The sequence below is a fragment of the Salmo salar genome, chromosome ssa16 (assembly GCF_905237065.1).
Source record: "Salmo salar chromosome ssa16, Ssal_v3.1, whole genome shotgun sequence".
NCBI lineage: Eukaryota > Metazoa > Chordata > Actinopteri > Salmoniformes > Salmonidae > Salmo > Salmo salar.
In genome coordinates this window covers 6,208,417-6,224,649 of record NC_059457.1, presented here as the reverse complement: position 1 = coordinate 6,224,649, position 16,233 = coordinate 6,208,417, and the positions used below count along the sequence as shown (strand labels likewise).

General features: G+C 40.9%; 1 protein-coding gene across 2 annotated transcripts in view; it reads left to right on the top strand.

The window, feature by feature from the left end:
* Positions 1–7,715, top strand: part of shank2b (SH3 and multiple ankyrin repeat domains 2b) — a 163,486-nt gene extending 155,771 nt beyond the window's left edge. For both annotated transcript variants that reach the window (XM_014147798.2, XM_045696893.1), the window contains one exon: positions 1,547–7,715. In XM_014147798.2, coding sequence (XP_014003273.2) covers positions 1,547–2,075 — 529 coding nt within the window. In that variant the 3' untranslated portion in view covers positions 2,076–7,715. The remainder of the gene's footprint in view (positions 1–1,546) is intronic.
* Positions 7,716–16,233: the final 8,518 nt, after the last annotated feature.

Sequence of the window (16,233 nt, the reverse complement as noted above, 5' to 3'; positions counted from 1 at the left end):
ATAATGAGAGCAGCAGCCTTGAGGAGTAGATGAGCAACAACGTCATGTCAGTCTGATTATCATAGAGACTAAACCGCCACAGCGCTCTCCTTGGAAGGAAGGGGTGAGCCATGTGTCACTGTGCGTGTGTCACAAGCGGCACGGTTCAAAATAGCACCGAGGCTACGTCCCAAATGGCACCATATTCCCTATTCAGTGCGCTACTTTTGATCAGGGCCTGCAGGGGAATATGGAATAGTGTTCAATTTGAGACCACACCCGGAGTCTCTTTAAACCGGGGTGGATGGTGTGTGTAACCTGTCTCTTTATCATCTATCATTTCAACAAACCCAGAGTATGTGAAATACCTAGGAGCAGCCGGGGCTCTCTCGTCAGTTAACCCTCCCCTTCCTTCCTCTACCAGTCACGTCAGATTACTAAAGTAGTATGGCACTGTAGACTAGAAGTGTGTATACGTTGAGGCTCCAACAGATGTAGGCTATGCAGTGTTGTATGTGTGGGATGTACGATTGTAGCCTGTAATTGTGTGGTTTGATTTTTGCCGGTATGGAAACATATTTCTGCGTGTGTATTTATGTCACCAGCTTTGTGTAGGCTATGTAGGTTTCTCTCTGTACGTTTGTTTATTTGGTGTGTGAATAGTTGCCGTTTGTCCATTTGTGTAAATTGCATATATCTGTTTTGTACAGTAGGCTACCTAAGCCTGCGTGGCATTTCTTAAAGACACGGCGCGTTCCTCACCACAGCAGTCCCCTGTGATAGCAGCACTTATTATGGAAAGCTGTCGTTATTTACAGAGCAAACCAGAAGACTCTAACCCTAAAATGCATGGCTATACCAGCAAAGTTCTGCTTGTGGTGGCTACAAGCTGAATATGCTGCAGAGCAGAGCACATCCCTGTCGTGTGATCTGAATGAGACATTAGGTTAACCTGATTCAACCTGATTCCTAGTGTGAATAGATGAATAGCATAGAGATCTTCTGACCCTTTCAAAATAATGGCTGTCACTTTATATGGGAAGAAAAACGCAGTTCGTTCATTTTGTATTTAGAATGAATTCCCCACTTCCTACTTACAAAGGAGTGAATATCTCTTTTGTTTTTATTCTTAACTTCTTTTACTTCCCTCTCCTCTGACACAAACAAACACACACACACAAACACACACTGTAGCCTACTCCCAGTCTGCAGCTTTGCAGGAGTTGGTGTAGTATAGGGAAAGACTGTTTTATTCTCCTGTAGGTCTGTCAGGTCAGGTAGACTACTTCTTCCCTTCCCCTCGCAGGAGGAGAGACATCAAAGCGTCCGTCTCTTACTGGCCCCGTCAGAGCGGTCAGGGAGGGAGGGGGCAGGATTAGTGAATGAATGTATATACTGCAGGGGTTATGTACTGCGCTTGTTTGCATCCAGGTGTAGTTGTGGAATATTACAGTTTGTTTGTCAGGCTGACTTAGCATCTCTGACTAATGTTTAAGTTCAATATCTTCTGATAAACAACACCCCTCTCTTTCGTCCTCTAACCTGGTGCGTTCTGTACTTTCCGTAGGGGTCCAGACGGTGGGTCCCTTGCCTCAGGTACACAGCGGAATACCACAGTCACTTTTGCTGCCCAGCTCGGCCCGAGCGTGCCGGCCCCATCTCCACAACGAGAGACAGAGAGTCTCCCCCACCACCGAGCCCCCAGCCCCATCCTCTCTCCTCCAGACTCAGGCCTCAGCTGTGCCTCCTCCCTCCCCGCAACCTCCCCCACCCTCTCGGATGTGTTCGGCCTGCCCACCCCCCCTCTCAGCCTGGGCACGGGGAGCAGCCGCTCACCCTCCCCCCTCACCCTCATGCAGGCCGTCTCCAACAAGCCTTTTGCCACCAAGCCGGTTCTGATGTGGAGCAAGCACGATGTGGCCGACTGGTTGGAGAGCCTAAACCTGGCAGAGCACAGAGACACCTTCATGGACAACGACATCGAGGGCTCCCATCTGCCCAGCCTGCAGAAGGACGACCTCATAGATCTCGGGGTGACCAGAGTCGGCCATCGGATGAACATAGAGAGAGCTTTGAAACTGTTGATGGACAGATGAGAAGAGAGGATAGAGGTCTCTCAGTCTCCAACACAACAACTTCACATAACAGTTTTATTTACGTTGACTTATTTAAACTCTACTTACTGTACAATTCTTATGATGATGCTTGTTTTGTCGAAACTTAGAAATATCCTCATGTATCCTGAAGAAACTGCAACTTAAAACAGCACTGCAGTTTCCTGAATAAGCACAAAAGTCCCCCAGAGTGGGATAGAGTGATCCCAGGTGAGACAGAGCCGCGCTGTCAGTAGAAAGTAAGGAAGCAGACACACAGGGACCTGGCTGCGATGTGGAATACACTACACTATCAAACAGAACAGCAGCCTAATCACTACGGGACTTAAGGACTTTTGAAATCAACCTCATTTGAATGCAAAACCAGAACCAGCTTTGCAGGGGTTTCATTTTCTATTGTATCTCTGTTAGAAAGTATGTGAATACTGATCTCTTCAGGAAAAAGGGTGGGAATCTGCACTGCACAGGGCCGGCGCTAGAACAAATCAGTTGGACGGGCACATTTTGTTTTACGGGACCTCCTATGTGTGTACGTGCTTGGCCTCAAGGTACCCCCCCCCCTTCAAGCTAATTGAGCAGTCAGTCTGACTGCAACATTCTAACAGTGTATTTAATACATTTAACATATGCTATCGCCAAAATAATAATTTGGTTGTGTTTATGAAGGTCTTAAGTAACATTAGAATACAACAAATATATTTCCAAAAACACAAGAGCATTTTCATTACTTTATGTTACTGTAGGATACAGTATGTAAAAACTGAAAAACACAACAAAAATACACCCAAATTCAAGTGTTCAATAAATTGTATTCGTGGAGTGCCTTTGTTACAACTATGAAACAGAAAGCATAGGTGTGGGAATGCGGTAACAGCTTCTTTTTATAACAACAAAATAAAAGTACCCCAACCACCAAGACGCACGGTGTGCAGTCAAACGATGAAAACATCAGTAGCCTAAACATATAAGCGCCAAGTGTGCTTGATAAATAGTGAAAATCATCACAAAGCAATAATGGCATTATAATGAATATACAGTAAGAGTCGATGACAGCCGTAAGAAATTGTCAATTATCAGTTGGAGAATGTCCATCTCATATAAACAAACGAAAGCGCTTTGAGGCCTGCTCTTTCAGTGATGACATTTTGTGCTGATATTTGGCCTGTAGCATTGTCACCGGCTTGTTCTTTCCAAGCGGTGCCATCCCTTCCTCTCTCCTGTCTCACCGTTTCATTTGTTGGTGGCGCAGGCACCTTCTCAGTGTGCACCATTCTGGCTTTTTTTGTTGTTGCCTTTACGCCTCGGATGTGTAGATTCAGCCTGAGGCTCAGAATCAGAAGAATAATCATCAGAGATTTCATCATGATTCATTTCTTCCCCACCATCTGAATCATTTTCATTCAGATTTTGTAGCAACGCTTGCCATTTTAAATTACGCACGCTCTCACTGTCTACTCCAAGTAGGCCAGAATAGACTGGAAAGACTGCTTGGTTTCGGTGAACTGATATAGGGTACATACTATTTTGAGGTTATAATTAGAATAGATCAATACAATAAAATGTCCCGCACTGTTCTTCGTTCACAATTGGTGATTATATAATTATGTATTGTTCGCTTCCCCTCGCTCATCAACTCACCCATTCCCCACATCATACTTTACTTCATTTATTTAATCTGTTGTTATATGTGTGAAATTAGTTTCAGTATAGTTTAGGTTCAGATTCGAGACAGTTATCGGGGTGGTTATCAACTGGGCATGGCACTATCGGGAGCAGGCCCTACTGTCGGCAGGACAGTAGGCAATTGGGGAAAAACATAAAACTGGTTCTGTTTGATTCTAACAACAACAGTGTGTTTTATAGACTTATTTAGGAAAGGTCAAGGACGAAAGGGGGCATGACTTTATAAATGGCAGGGTAGTGCATGTTTTAGCCTAATGAGCAGTCCAAATGACTGCTTTAGCGGTTCTAGTGTGGGTTTTATAGTAAAGACATTTAGCTGTAAAAATGTATTACCTTTTAATGTGGCATGAACACAACCAGTCATGATGTTTTCATCTGATTGTCCAGCAAATCACTTCAAGAAATAAGTTACCTTCGTGCACTCGTCCAAATAGCATCCGAGTGAGCGAAACAGCGCCCCTCTGTCTTACTATATGTAGCCCATGTATCTGATGGGATCTGGCAAAAAAATGAGAATGACATGCCATGCTCTTTAATTGCAGACACCTTCACATACATGGGCTACACATACTGAGACAGAGTGGCGCTGTTTCGCTCACCCGGATGTTTTATCTGAGATTGACGCTGTCTTTATGTCGGCGCACGTCTCGGTCAAATAAATTATACGCCACAGTGGATGCGTTATAATACCCATAAAAACACGGAAATGGTTCCAATGGTTTTTACGACATAAATCTTTCACGCCGTGAATTTGACAGAGGATACGAATTAATTGTGTTTGGTGTAGGCTTACCTTGTGACGTTTTGATAGCTGTGTAATTCTCTCACGGATAAGGTGAGTTTTTATCAATATATTCGCCTCAATTTAATATAATCAATGTGCAAAGCTAGTTATTGATAAACTTTTACTTGTCCGGAGAGATTTGCGCGGCTATCAAAACGTCACTCCTAGGTAAACCAACACAAAACACAGACCTTATACGAAGTAGTTCTAAGATCGCAGACACAAAAATGAATGGTGAAAAAAATGATTTCAACCATTTCCTGGTTTTATGACTCGTACTGTGTTACTCAATAGGGCTTAGGGGGCGGGCCATGGCACTGCAGTGTGTGGAATTCATTTTTCTCTCTCTCCCTTTTTACCGGGATGTAGTTTGATTTGAGGGACAGTACAGTGTTTTCTCAGACAAAGGTATTGCACATTTCTACCCTGAAAGGGAGATCACGTCAGATGGATTTCAAAATAGGTGCAGTAGCAAGTTGTGGCCCTTAGATTTCACTTGCCACGTTTTCAACATACTTTCAAGTTTTAATATTTGTTTGTAGTTTTGTTTACTTGAGGATGGAAATCATTATACTGTCTTCCGCAGGAAGCTGAAGTGTGTGCCAGCAGCTCTCCCTACTGTTGTCTTCTGAACATGACACGGCAGAGAGAGCAGAGCTTGGCAGTCAGGGCTTTCCAATCGTTATCACCAACCATCATCCTTTCTTTCGCAGTCTTCTATGTCCTCTGAGAGGAATAATACACACACTATCGCATTAGGTTATTACTATACCCTGAACTGATGTTTAGGGCTTTGGGATTGAAGACTCAGGAATGGATTACCCTAGTTCAACAGAGTAGCAGGGACGGGGTCAATTTCAATTCAGGAAGTAAACTGAAATTCTAATTCTACATTTTTCTCAGAGAAGCATTGAAGAAAATTTACATTTACTTCCTGGATTTAAAAGGAATTTACCCCAACACTGCAGAATAGGCATGTTTCTGAAGACGAATATCAGCCAAGTTTATGCAACGATGAGAAAAAGTAGGCGAACAAACACTAAAGTTGGAATTTCCTTTTCCCCTTCCCCTAGAATAGGAATAGTTCAACTTGTTTGGCAATCGAAGAGAGGCAGATACCTCTAAGAATCAAGTTGCTAGAAATGTTATATGATTATTGAAGTATTAGAGATGTATTTATTCTATGATGGTGTTTTGATGGGTTTTGTTGATGAGGAAGAAAGTTGTAGATATCCACAGACATGATGATAGCTTCTTTATAGAATTAGATCATGCTTTTAGGGGAATTTTTACTCCCAGTGACTGCTGTTCTGGAACACATGGAGCTACAGGACATTTGCTAAACTATGTGCCATTTGACTTCTTTGACAGGTCTCTTTTATACAACACGTCTGAAACTGGCCAAATCCAAAACAGTATCACCAGAATAAGAATGTCCTTAAGTGCAGCATCATTTCCCTCCATGTTCTCAAGGCAAAGTGTCCTCATACCATCACCAGTCCAAGAAGGCAGGGATTCACTCATCATAATGTTGATGAGTTTAAATGTAGTTTACTCTCTCCACTGTTTTTTCACTGAAACGGTCTGAAGTGGTATTTTCCACTCAGTTTGCTTTGGGTTTATATCCCTGACCTTAACAGTGTAAACTTCTTCATATTTGAAATTCCCCAAAACAAAATGAAAGTGCTAGCTAAAATTCTTACAGTATTTATGAAACATTCTTTTGGATTGACATCTCAGAGCACAACAAATTCAGTGTATGGGTGGGACGTGTGTGTGATCTAATGGTGTGACAGGGGGGAAAACATACCTTGATATGACTGATGACTTTGTAAAAAAAAAAAAGTGTGATGGTCCGCAATCGAAAGGATGTTGCCTAAAGCATACTTAATTTGTATTTATCTACGACTGTCTGATGACTGTAGTATGACCTCATAACAGAAAAGTTCTAGTGCGATAGACTGCAGAGTAGTGCTTATCACCTGTCAGTTGTCACTGTTGACATGCGGGCACACTTTGAGATGAGATCTTATGTTAAGAACCACAGGAACAAGAAAGAGCACAGCACAGTATTTTTTGATTACGTAGAGATATTTAATATTAGGATATATTCCTATCCGTGTTGTTGCCATATCAACCCTGAGCTGTGGTTAGGTTTTTCAAAAAGAAGAGAGATATGATTAAGAAGCAATATAATATCAATTCTGTTTCAAGTTGTTGTTTTTCTTATTCTTTTCCAGGGGAATAATTATACATGTAACAGGATTTCAAGTCTCTCTATTTTTAAAATTGACATAAATAATTGTGTTATAATCCATATTCCTATAGAGCATATTTGAAACTTTTAGCAATTGATAGTCATGTATTTACAAAGCCTCTGTAATTATTAAAAGCTGATATCAACTGATTTGCATAGTTTTTGCATCATGTGTGTATAAATGAAGATTCTCAGGCTGTATATTTCGACACTATTTGCTCTAGAAAGCGTTATATGACCACTATATGACCAAGAGAAAAACACACCACTGAATGTGACTGTTGATGTACAGTAGAGTTGATGGCTGCACGTTGCACTGAGGTCATGTACAGGCCTAAAGGCTTAGTAGTGAAGCTGACTAGACCTATATACTTACCAAGGCATCTGAAGCTCCAAGAGGTTCAAGGAAAGTCAATTAATCAGGAGATGGGGCTATGCTTCTGTACCTTGGCAAACATTTTAAAAGCTAATTTTCCTTGTTACTTTGCCCTGTAGGGCCACTGTAGTATGCTGTCAATGGAACATAGCATAGAAATCCAGACTGAATTCTGCTCTATTTCAGGTTTATTTCACTCCACTGGGAAACAATAGTGAAATGTAGTACGATGCAGTCTGGCTACATTGGACATGTTAAGATGCCGTAAACTGACAGGTATCAGCTCCAAACTTTATGTCCTCTTGTTTTATTCTTCATAGATACAGAATCACTCTGCTTTTTGTCAACGTCCTTTTCATGCTATCTATGTTGCTGTAATTTTATGCTACAAATAATTCATTTACTTTAGAGAAAAATTCATATTATTGAGATCAGAGGAATATAAGTATTTGTAACTGCACTTTCCCCTAAGTTCACAAACCAACATTTTATGGAGGTTAATAAATATAATATTGCGCAATATTTGATCACATTGATGTTGTATTGCTTTTTTGTCTTGAAAAGACATGTCCAATGGTGCTCCATGTTTGATTGACAACTGATACACTGGGTGTTGCAATGACTTTTAACAATGTGTTCAATTATTCTGGTTCCAGATCTGTTTTGTGCTGTCTTGCCAACGCCTATGGTAAATCATATGGTCACTTATATCTCTCAATAGTCCTGTTTATACCTGGTTCTAACTTGACTCCTTTGTCCTGATTTTGTCCACATTCTGATAGTGACTACATTTTTTGACCGGTGTAGACAATCAGAAGACACATTGTGATCTGATTGTGATCAGATTAACCTGCCCACCTCCGGATGTAGTCAGACACGCATTGTGTCTGTTTATCTTACGAGTGTAGACAGAGAAACCATTTAAATCATCATTATTCCGCCCTCTAAAATCACTTACAGGTGGCACCATTAACTGATTACATCAATATGTGTCTAACAATAAATAAATCTTATTTTGAGAAATAGCTGTGAAATAATTTGCATAAAGGAAGGGACCAGGATATCTGGTCACAATGCAGTCACAGTGGACGGATAACAGACACATTTTAATACAATGTGTAGACATTTCTGGAAATGTGGGCACAATCACAATGTAGACAAGATCAGGACGAAGGACCCATATTAGCACCAGGTATAAACAGGGCTAATGTTTGGCTTGAAAATTATTTTCGAAGTTGGCAAGACAGCCGAAACAGATCTGAGATCAGGCTTGTGTTCAATCATTTAGATATATGGATGTGATGCAATCCACAGGAGGTTTGGATATACGTCATCATCTCCACTACCCTTGCAGCTTGATCAAAGGTACGATATACAGTACTCCACTCACCCAACCTAATCCTGTGCCAAAGTTATACCTTCTGATATACTGAGCTGTTGCTATTGTAGTGTCTCTCCAATGATGCCTTATAAATTATCTCAGGATTACACTTTTGTCCAATATTGAGCTAGTATTTGGCAGCAGGTGTGTGTGTGATCTAATATTATTTTGCTGTAATATACATTTTAGTGTGACATTTGTTGATTTATAATCATTTTAATTGAAGGTTAATTACTCCTAATTACTGGATAATCGTCCATTTGGAGCCAACAGAATAATTATATTCTGAACTCTATCCTTCTAAAATTAGGTGCCCTTTATATAGATGGAGAATCCTGCCCTCTAGTGGATATCATGATTCTGAGAAATGGCCCCTGAATGTCCTTTAACCCATCATTACATTTTTTGCACAAATTAGGAGAGAAGATCTCAGTCCTAACGGAAGATGTCGCCAAGATATAGTCTACACTCAAGAATAGGAGATTATTTTCCCTCACAAGGCATTTACTTTGAAAGTACATGCAAATTCAATTGTAATTACACTGTAATAACTTATGAATGTAGCTTTTTTTGGGGTGACCCTCTTGGGCCACTGGAGGGTTCCAATCAGGGACCTGAGTGTCCTTGGTCAGTGATTGGCTGGCACGAGGTACACACACAAAACACACACACCCTGCAGGCCAGTCATCCCTCAGTGGTCATCAGGTCTCTAAGGACTGCTGCACGTCCAGCTGGGGTTCATTAAACTGGACGCCCATTGTGATACTGTGAGAAAGTGCCTTTATATACCCGATGGGTGTACATACACACACGTACACATATACACACACACGCATGCATGCATGCATGCACAAATGCATACACAACTATGCATACACACACATACAGTACCGGTCAAAAGTTTGGACATACCTACTCATTACAGGATTTTTCTACATTGTACATTGGTATACAGAAGATAGCCCTATATGGTAAAAGACCAAGTCCATATTATGGAAAGAAGAGCTCAAATAAGCAAAGAGAAATGACAGTCCATCATTACTTTGAGACATGACGGTCAGTCAGTGCAGAATATTTAAAGAACTTTGAAATTGTCTTCAAGTGCAGCCGCAAAAACCATCAAGCACTATGATGAAACTGGCTCTCATGAGGGCCGCCACAGGAAAGGAAGACCCAGAGTTACCTCTGCTGCAAAGGATAAGCTCATTAGGAGTTACCAGCTTCAGAAATTGCAGCCCAAATAAATGCTTCACAAAGTTCAAGTAACAAGAACTATCTCAACATCAACTGTTTAGAGGAGACTGCATGAATCAGGCCTTCATTGTTGAATTGCTGCAAAGAAACCACTAATAAAGGACAGCAAACACAAGCACTGGACATTAGACCGGTGAAAATCAGTCCTTTGGTCTGATGAGTCCAAATTTGTGATTGTTGGGTCCAACCGCCTTCTCTTAGTGAGACGCAGAGTAGGTGAATGGATTATCTCAGCATGTGTGGTTCCCACCGTGAAGCATTGAGGAGGAGGTGTGATGGTGTGGGGGTGCTTTGCTGGTGACAAAGTCTGTGATTTATTTAGAATTCAAGGCACACTTAACCAGCATGGCTACCACAGCATTCTGTAGCGATACGCCATCCCATCTGGTTTGCGTTTAGTGGGACTATCATTTGTTTTTCAACAGGACAATGACCAAACACACCTCCAGGCTGTGTAAGGGCTATTTGACCAAGAAGGAGTGTGATGGAGTGCTGCATCAGATGACCTGGCCTCCACAATCACCTGACCTCAACCCAATTGAGATGGTTTGGGATGAGTTGGACTGCAATGTGAAGAAAAAGCAGCCAACAAGTGCACAGCATATGTGGGAACTCCTTCAGGACTGTTAGAAAGGCATTCCAGGTGAAGCTGGTTGAGAGATGCCAAGAGTGTGCAAAGCTGTCATCAAGGCAAAGGGTGGTTACTTTGAAGAATCTAAAATATAAAATATATTTTGATTTGTTTAACACTTTTCTGGTTACTACATGATTCCATATGTGTTATCTCATAGTTTTGATGTCTTCAGTATTATTCTACAATGTTGAAAATAGTAAAAAATAAGGAAAAACCCTTGAATGAGTAGGTGTGTCCAAACGTTTGACTGATACTGTACATGCGGACAGACATACTCACACACATGCACACATGAACACACACATGCACACCCTGCAGAGGAGTGGAAAGGAAACATATTACCAAGACTAATCTGTAATGTGTGTACACAAGAGGAGAGGAAACCAATTACTGTGCATTTATGTAGAAATTATAATACCGGTTGAAACTGCATTAAACAGCTGTAGGGCTAATTTGTGATTCAAACGAGCCACTTGAACCAGTCTCAACCATAGAGATGTAGTTTTTCACCTATAGGATATTCATGGTCTCAATGCTCTCAACAAAATGAAAGCACTGCCTTTTAATTCGATTAACCCGGTTTTTACTGTGTATGTTGAAACCCAAAAAGTATTTTACTTAAGGATCCCTAGACTGTTTCAAAATTGCAGAAAGCCTACAGTTTGTTTTGATGGGAGTGCTGTAGTCTATCATGGGCTTTGTCCCAAATAGCACTCTATTCCCTACATAGTGCACTACTTTTGACCAGCGCTGGTCAAAAGCATTGCACTATATAGTGAATAGGGTGCCATTTGGGACACGGACTATGATGTGCGTGAGGAGGTGGTCGCAGAGTCACGCTAGCATTGGTCATTCTCAGTAACCTTTGACCCGAGGCTGGCCTGGCAGTCTCTGGAGGCTGGCTGAACTCTGCCAGATCACTCTGTGTGTTCCTACATCCACATCCAGCTGTTTCAAAGGTCTCACTTCATCACTAACCCATCCTCCTTCAGAGTCCTTTGGGACAATGACAGGAACATAGAAGCCTCTCAGAGTTAGCTCACTCACTGCAGTGCTGGTTTTTATAAGGCTGTAGGTTGTAAAAACGGAGTTTACAATTCCATTTGTCAAAAAATGTATATCATCAGTAAAAGTAATGTGACTGAAGCAATATCCTAATGCAGGGTTCCCCAACTGTTGGACATAAAATACTGTAAAAAATGCCAGAAAATCAGCTCCAAGTGATTTCATTTTGGGAAATTGGTTCCAAGGTATTCCCTCACATAATAGAGAGATATACTGTATGTGGTCGTATACAAATGTAAGCAATGTTTGAAATGATTATGCTTTTGTCAAATATTATATATGTTCGGGCGGTCAATTTGCTGTCTACAAATAATTTGTCATTATAATTCAGCTCAGGAAAAAAAATCGGCCTGCGGCTGAATCTTGTTGATGATCCCTGCCCTAATGTTTCCACTTCCTGTGTTTCTCATATCAGCATTAAAACTCCCCCACCCCAATCCATTTTACATTTACATTTTTGTAATTTAGCAGATGCTCTTATCCAGAGTGACCTACCTTTGAGCAGTTCTCTTAAGATAGCTAGGTAAGAAAACAATCGTAGCAAGTACATTTTCCCTCAAAAAAGTACAATAGTTATCAGCACACATTGACACATTCACCCCTTTACACATTCACAACCACCAACAATAACATGTTTAAATATAACTTGGAGACAATGGAACAATCAATATTCAGTCTGTAAAATTGATTTTGGTTTATTCAGTGAAATAAAATAAAAACGTTGAAATATATGGGTCAGCATATTCCCATTAATCTCAAAAACAAACAGCTGATAACCAAAAATACTCTACTGGTAAACATGATCCCACGCCACAAGTTCAGACAACAGATGTTTTTTAGTATCTGTAAAAAAAAAAGTTATTACTCATTTATAAATAGCGTCCCATGCTTCTATTTCCAGGCAGTGAAGTAAAGACTGGTGGAAAATAAACCGACTGGATAGAGGTTTAGGAAACAATATTTATTACAATATTATAAGAAGAATTGAGGAGTTATTTGGACAGATTAAGGAAAATAATGTGTTGGGTGGTAAGGTGGTATACTTTATTTTGAAATCAGTCCAAAGTATACTGTGTGAAAAGAGGCATGTGTGGTTCAACCGTTGTTCCTCAACTAAAAGTTGAAAGATTATTATGATTAAAGGGAATAACTTCACACACAGGTGACTGCCTGCTGGTCCCAGCGTGTCTAATATCACATTTTCTTTAAACACGGACACAGTATATCTATTATGAATTAGGTTTTAAAATCTTAGCCCCAAATTATAATAAGCCTATATGTTTACACTGGCAGCCCAATTCAGATGTTTTGCCTAATTATTGCCCTGGTTTCCGAGAGCCTTCCTTGCATTAAGATCATCGCTAGAACCTTCTTACGATGTATCTTTATTAGCGGTGGTGTTTCCCAGAGCTCTTAATAAAAACCTTTGCACATCTACAAGTGATTTTTACCCTATCAGTATCGACACATGGTCAAATGACGCACATAGCGAACGTTCTCTCCACGTGCTTGTTTGAGAAACATTTAAAAAGCTGGCTCGTAAATAACGATACACTTTATTCATAGAAGTTATCCACTAAAGATATAATCAAGATTTGTTTATGCTATCTGTCTGACTGTTACTACCGATAACTTCAGAACGAAGTTGACTACAAATTGACTACAAGTTGCCAAAGTATTTGCAATTGTTACAAACTAGTGAAGGGCAAAATTATGCTTCAAATGAAAACCGAGGTGATTACATCAAATATAGGCCTACATAGGCAGTTGAGTTCTATTTTGCCACTAGGCTACTTAAATGTTTTGCCTAAATGTGTTACATGTGTGACAACATGTGCACAATGATGTGGCCAATCTGTGATTTAGAGCATTATTATTGGGTACGCATAATAAACCACTTCAAAAGACATAGATGGTAATATCTCTCTAGGAGCTGATCCGTCGTCAGTATTGTGGAATCATTTTAATGTTACTGTAAGATTTGAATGGAGAAAGCTGCTTTTCTTTCGATCCTATCAGTATCGACATATGTCTAATGATGCACTTTGCGAATGTTCTCTATGTTCTTGTTTGGGAAACACTCTTTAAAAAGTTGCTTCGTAAATAAGGATGCATCTGGTACGATCACCATAACGCTTAAATTACATCGCAACTGGGAAACAAGGCCTGGATTTGATTGGCCAAAAGACCAATTAGTGGAAAAAGATCAGATTCACTTTGAACCGAACAGGGAGATTTGTGGGATCTCAAATCTGTATGAGTCAACGTTGCTCAACCATATATAAACAATGCCTTCTAACTCTAAGTTGTTTTCCTGATTATATCTGACCTTACAGTTGACATTCGTGGCTGTAGAATGTGTGCCATTAAACATGAACTATTTTAACTTTCCTAAGGCATCTGCTATCTGTTTATCGCCACAGCAGACCAGGGTTCAAATACTATTCGAAATGATTTCAAATACTTGAGCTGTGCTTGACTGAGCATGTCTGGCACAATAGAACCAAATTGGATAGTCAAAAAAGTGTAACCCCTCCCACTCTGGCACTCCTGGCAGGCTAAAGCAAATACTAAAAGTATTTGAAAGATTAAAAATAGTATTCAACCCAGGGATGCTCATATCAATGCCATGCCATGGACCATGAAAGACTGTTAGACTGACGTTTGTTGGCTTCAGTGGATGGGCAGTTCATAATTTTTGTAAGGGGTTAAGGTAGCAGACAGTAACTCTATACAGTCTCTTGAACCAGGGTCAATCTCAAACTTTGTTGCATAGTGGTGCATTGTGGACAGAGAGTGGCAGGGCAGCCACATAGACTACTATATCTGTATTTATGTCAATCAAAGACAGAAACACCTTCTAGTCAGGAAACATACCGGTTCAAAAAAGGAAACCTATGGAACTCAACTCACAAGAAGCTAGATGGTTAGATGTTGATTTGATTTTGATTTGATTTGATTTAGATAAACCAACTAAAATAACATGTTTTTCTTAACCAAATGTGGGAATTGAATGCTCTAAATGTGTTATGGTTCCTCCTGGCACCAGAGGGCGGCAGAGACCGCCCTAGAGACTTTTTATGGTACTCAGGTGTGTCTTATCATTTCATTATTGTTTCCCCTTTAAGAGAGGTGTGTTTTCACTTTCCCTTTGTTAGCTCTTGAATTTAGCTCCCTGTATGTTTGCATTCGAGAATGGGTGAGACAGCGCCCTTTTGACACCACCCTAGTATCCCGGTTTCCTGAGCACTCCAAGCCCCCCCGAACACAGCATTGAGGATCCCATGCAGCTTGGTCACACACGTCTGAGCCCACAGGAGCGTGATAGACGCATGCGCGAAGGCTGCTGCGTCTACTGCGGAGGTCTCGGCCATCTCTGTGCTACATGCCCAGAGCTAACGGGAAATGCCAGAGCTCGCCAGGACCCGGGAGAGACCCTGACGAGCTGTGCAGTTACCTCTTGGCAACCCAGTCACCATCTGTCACTACCAGCAACCCTCCACTGGGACAACCGTCAGCACCAGATTCAAGCCTTTGTGGACTCTGGGTCCTCAGATAATTTCATGAATCAAGACTTCACCAGAGATTTACAAATCCCCTGGGTGAAATGTCCCATCCCTCTGTAGATTCAAGCCCTCGATGGATGCCGCATTCGCTCCGGTCAGGGGGAATATGAGATCAAGCCCATTTTACTGTAGGTTGGGGTGAACCACTGTGAGACTCTTTTTTTAAAGGGGTGGATCAGCTTTAATATTGCAGATAGATTGTTACTCCCATCAATGTAATTGTCTGAATCTTTTCTAATGCCCCATATATTTTTGGGGTAAATATACAGTTGAAGTCGGAAGTTTACATACACTTAGGTTGGAGTCATTAAAACTCGTTTTTCAACCACTCCGCAAATTTCTTGTTAACAAACTATAGTTTTGGCAAGTCGGTTAGGACATCTACATTGTGCATGACACAAGTAATTTTCCCAACAATTGTTTACAGACAGATTATTTCCCTTAAAATTCACTGTATCCCAATTCCAGTGGTCAGAAGTTTACATACTCTAAGTTGACTGTGCCTTTAAACAGCTTGGAAATTTCCAGAAAATGATGTCATGGATTTAGAAGCTTCTGATAGGCTAATTGACATCATTTGAATCAATTGGAGGTGTACCTGTGGATGTATTTCAAGGCATACCTTCAAACTCAGTGCCTCTTTGCTTGACATCATGGGAAAATCAAAAGAAATCAGCCAAGACTTCAGAAAAGAAATTGTAGACCTCCACAAGTCTGGTTCATCCTTGGGAGCAATTTCCAAACGCCTGAAGGTACCACACTCATCTGTACAAACAATAGTGCGAAAGTATAAACACCATGGGACCACGCAGCCGTCATACTGCTCAGGAAGGAGGCGCCTTCTGTCTCCTAGAGATGAACATACTTTGGTGCGAAAATTGCAAATCAATTCCAGAACAACAGCAAAGGAACTTGTGAAGATGCTGGAGGAAACGGGTACAAAAGTATCTATATCCACAGTAAAACGAGTCCTATATCGACATAACCTGAAAGGCTGCTCAGCAAAGAAGAAGCGACTGCTCCAAAAGTGCCATAAAAAAGCAAGACTACGGTTTGCAACTGCACATGGGGACAAAGATTGTGCTTTTTGGAGAAATGTCCTCTGGTCTGATGAAACTGTTTGGCCATAATTACCATTGT